Source organism: Trypanosoma theileri, assembly GCF_002087225.1.
Source record: "Trypanosoma theileri isolate Edinburgh chromosome Unknown TM35_Tth_30_V1, whole genome shotgun sequence".
Taxonomy (NCBI): Eukaryota; Euglenozoa; class Kinetoplastea; order Trypanosomatida; family Trypanosomatidae; genus Trypanosoma; species Trypanosoma theileri.
Window position 1 is genome coordinate 198,858 of NW_021639872.1, and position 4,448 is coordinate 203,305.

Below are 4,448 nucleotides of genomic sequence, written 5' to 3' on the forward strand. Positions count from 1 at the left end.
CTTTGTTTGTGTGAGTGAGTGGCCATGTGATGTGAACCATCGAGGCATTTGTATGACCACAACGTGACTTAGACCTCCGTGCACCAAGCTACCTAACATACGCACGGGACTGACATGCCACACTTCTCCCCCTCACACTATATAACTCCCTTATTTCCTTCCTTCTATCCACATACACACATATAAATATACATGCAGACACTCCTCCTGTACTGTTCTGCACGCGGTCCATTAATTGGCGGTCCACTGCAGCAGCAGCACGGCATGTCTGTCTGTGTGTGCATGTGATCGACACCACCACCGCGGGTAGCACCGTTGCGGGGCACGCCCATTGCCCCAATGACGTACTTGCCTGCGGAAGAATCAAACACACACACACACACGTGCAGAGAGAGATAGAGATGATGACACACCTCAAACACAAAGGTCCCTTGGCGGCTGTATAAATCGATGCTGCTCCACAGGATACCCACTGAGGCAAGATGAAAGCAGCGGGATAGGTGAGCCAGTGTAGTTGCGGTGGGGCTGATGTAATTGCTTGTGGTTTCTGCTGTGTGCTGTGTTCACTGTCCCTGTATATGCGATACCGGTGTGTGTTTGCGGTGTTGTGACTCCACTGGCGTATGCCCGCAACGTAATCTGCAGTGGTTCACTGCATTCTGTTTGTGTTGTTTCTGTAACAATAGTGCTGCACCAATTGTCGTCAGACCCCACGGTGTTGTTGTTGTTGCAGTAAACACGCTGCTAATGCTGTGCTCTGCTTTTTGTGTTGTTTTCTTGTGTGCTAGTGAGCGTGTATTGTGGTGTGTGTTGATCGCTGTGCTGCAGGCCTGCGTTGTGTGATTGGTTTACTGTTGTTCCCTCATTGGGTTGTGTTTGATTGCTGTTGTGATGTGTACTCTCTCTCTCTCTCTCTCTTTCTGTGTTGTTGTGTACTGTCTGTCGTGTGTTAAATGTGCATCTCTTTTCTCCTTTTCCTCTTCTTCCTTGTTACCACAGACCCAAGCAACCCACAGTGATAATCATGACAACGATGTTCATCCAACTGCGCCGTGTGGTGTACCTGTTGGTACTTCTGCAATTCTGTACTTGTATGGCCCTTGGAGATGATAAAGTTCCGTCAGTTGCCAAGGAAAGTGAGGTTAAAATTGTGGAACAACGGTTAAAGACGTCAGTAGATAAGGTCTATGAATTACTTGTGGAAGGAAATAGTTGTTTGTCTGTGTGGAAGGATGAGGTGGTGGAATGCAACAGAAGTACTGGTGACGTTAAAACTGCTGCCGAGGAAACCAAAGGTCTTATTGAGAAAATTGAAAAAACAGAGTCGATCACTAACGAGGGAGAAGAGGTCGGTTCGACTGACAAGTTGCTGCAGGACGTTAACGCATCGATACGAGTTGTCGGAGATGCAGTCAAGAATACGCGAGCAAGAATTAAAGATACAATGTGGATTAGTAAGAAGTGTACCAGCACGATTGAAAAGTTGAAAGAAGTGGCAGGACAACTGCGGCAAGATGCACTGCACTTTCCAAATTTGCTTGATAGTACAACAGAGACGCCGAGAAGGTTAAGACTCGCGCGAGAAGGGAGTGGAGCAGACGGGGTGGTGACGAATCTCATTGGAAATCTCACTGCACTGGTTGAACCGAGTCGCGAGACAGTGGTAAACGCCAACCTTACTTTGAAGGAGGTGAAAAACGCGACAAAAGAAGTGATTGATAAGCTACACGGAAAAACACCAGAGAGCCCTATAACAAACGTAACTGAAGAGGTGCAAAGGATTATGGTTTTGGGAGAAGTTCAAATACGAGATATTGAAAGATTATGGGAAAAGAATGCCACTGATATAACTGAGGACGGACCTGACTTTGGGACTATAAGAGCAAAATGGAATAGGGCACATGAAGAAGAACAGCAAAGGGCTGATGAAGAAAAAGCTAAAAGGACTGCAGAGGATGAAAGAGACGCCGAAGAAGAGAGACGGATCGCAGAAGAGAAGGCGAGGATGGAGGAAGAGAAACTTGCTGCAGCAGAGAAGGAGAAACTGGTCGAAAAAGAGAAACTGGCTGCAGAAGAGAAGGCAAGAAAGGCTAAAGAAGATGAACTGGCGAGAACGGCAAAGAAAGAGACGGACAACAGCAGCAGTCCTGCATTGGTGCACAGTCCCATTTTGCTTCTTGTTCTCTTGTGTGTTTTGGGTTGCTCTCTCATGTGCTGATCGGTGTTCCCATGATACAGTTGCACAGTTAACGGTCTTTGTTTGACTGGATATGGATGCATTGTAAGGTCACTGTTCTTTTTATTAAATTTTAATGGTTTCTTTTTTTGTTTTTCAGTTCGATAAATCTCTTGTTTGCATTATTGTGCTGAGCAAATCTATTGGACTCCCTATGGCACTCATCACATGACAAACCATCATTTTGTGAGGGGAGTCTCCTCTTTGTTTGTTCGCATTATTATCTGGGCACTGTTTTGCCGCCATTTACTGTGTCCTCCTGTTGATGTGTGTGTGTGTTCCGTGATATTATTAACTATTGCTTTTACCCATGGGAATGAGATATTTCCCCAATAATATATTGGAATTGCTGTGACTGAAATGTGAAGAATGACAGGAGGAGGTTCAAGACACACACAAACACGCACACTACCAACCTTCCTTCTCTTTCTGTGTGTGTGTGGACTGTCATCATGTGTGCATCATTCCCATTGCTCACCCTGTACGAAAGACACACACACACACACACACTGCAGGGAATTGTGTTCTTGCCTCCTGAACATATTCACATGGTGATCACGGCTTTTGTTTTGTTTTCATTATATTGTTTTCCCCTTGTGTGTTCTCATTATAATTTCATTGCACGTCATGTGCATGTGTGTGTTTCTTTTTTGCGTTTCCGATACACCTTGTGTATCTTGCGTGTTCATTTTTATGGAATGTTTTTTTTTTTTTCATTATATACAAACTGCTGCAGGGACATCAAGAAAAAAGATATGGGCACAGTACGTTCAGTACACAATGATTTTCCGTTGTTAACCTTGGGGTGGATTGGACTGTGTCCAGGCATCGCAGCCACAGTCAGTAATAAATTTTTTTTTTGCTTTTACATCTTTGCTTTATTATTGTGTCTGCCACACGCAGTCACTCTTTTTTTACATTTTTGTTTTGGTATAAATATTGGTGGGTTGTAGGTGTTTGGGTGTGCCCCTCTGTTGTGTGTTCCTTTGTGTGTTTGGGTTGCTACTCACACCGCCCACGTAGTGAAAACACATTTATTTGTTCTCACCTTCTCTCTCGGTGGTGTCACTCAAACGGTATTGCCACGGAGATGTTACTGCCCTTGTGGTGTGTGTGGCTTGCTTGAGTGACTGCAACCTGCGGGGAGATGGACTAAGACTGTTCCGCTTCGGCTTCACGTAATGGGTCTGTTCTTTTTTTTTCTTTTTTGGGTGTGATTTGATGTGCTGGTGAGTGTGAATGTTTTTCTCTGATGGGAGTGTCAGCTGTGATTATTGTATTGTGAGTGCTTTGTGTGCTGTTGGTATCCTGTTGTTGTTCTTTTCTTGTGTTTTCTTTTCATCTCTGTAGGTGTGTAACTCCGTGTACATTTTGGGGAATGCCGCAGTGCCTCTCTGATATGGGCGTGTGAGAGTGTCATTGTGTGTGTGTGCACTGTGAGTGGGGAGGACACCGTTGTGTTGCTGGACCACTCCACTGCGGCCTCTGCGGGGTGCATTGAATGGCGTCGTGGTGATATCCATCGACATGTGTGTGAGTGACTGGAGTGGAGGTGAGGCTCCTTTACGCCAGTTCATTGCCCTGCGGTGCGATTGGGGCCACACATGAATGGATTAATGAGATCCCCTCTGTCCTGAGTTACTATCTAGCGAAACGACAGTCAAGGGAACGGACTTGAAGGGCTGGGCAGGGAGAGAAAAGACCCTGTTGAGTTTGACTCCAGTCTGGCTCTGGACTGGCTGGTCGGTGGTATGTACTTGGTACTGTCATCACTTTATAATTTGGTTCACATAATTTATATGTGTACTAGTGTGAGATTGTGAAGGGATCTCGCAGGTATCGTGAGGGAAGTATGGGGTGGTACGAGAGGAACTCCCATGCCGTGCCTCTGGTTTCTGGAGTTTGTCGAACGGCAAGTGCTCCGACGCTGTCGCACGGTGGTTCTCGGCCGAACGCCTCTGAGCCAGAAGCCAATCCCAAGACCAGATGCCCATTATATATCACTATATATAACCAAAACTATGTGTGCGTTAGCAGCTAACGTGTATGTGGTATGCACTTGCGTGACTGCCTCAGGGAAAAGTAGACCTCCGTGGTCGCGGCTTTTCAGGACAAGACGGGCTACACCAAATCTAGGATGTGTTTGGCTTCTGCGTTTTTCGTTACAGCCTTCGCGGTCCTCTCCTATCCGGGAGCTTGAGGAAGTTTTCTT

General features: G+C 46.0%; 2 protein-coding genes across 2 annotated transcripts; both read left to right on the top strand.

Annotated features, from left to right (window-relative positions):
* Positions 1-1,024: 1,024 nt before the first annotated feature.
* TM35_000301660 (uncharacterized protein) lies at positions 1,025-2,218 on the top strand (the record flags this gene model as incomplete). Its single annotated transcript, XM_029028489.1, has 1 exon — positions 1,025-2,218. The coding sequence occupies one exon, from the start codon at positions 1,025-1,027 to the stop codon at positions 2,216-2,218; it is 1,194 nt and encodes a 397-aa protein (XP_028880192.1).
* A 1,895-nt stretch (positions 2,219-4,113) lies between these two features.
* Positions 4,114-4,446, top strand: TM35_000301670 (uncharacterized protein; the record flags this gene model as incomplete). The annotated part of the gene is made up of 1 exon (XM_029028490.1): positions 4,114-4,446. A coding segment is annotated over one exon (333 nt), but the record flags the coding sequence as incomplete, so codon positions are not given.
* Between the last annotated feature and the right edge of the window lie 2 nt (positions 4,447-4,448).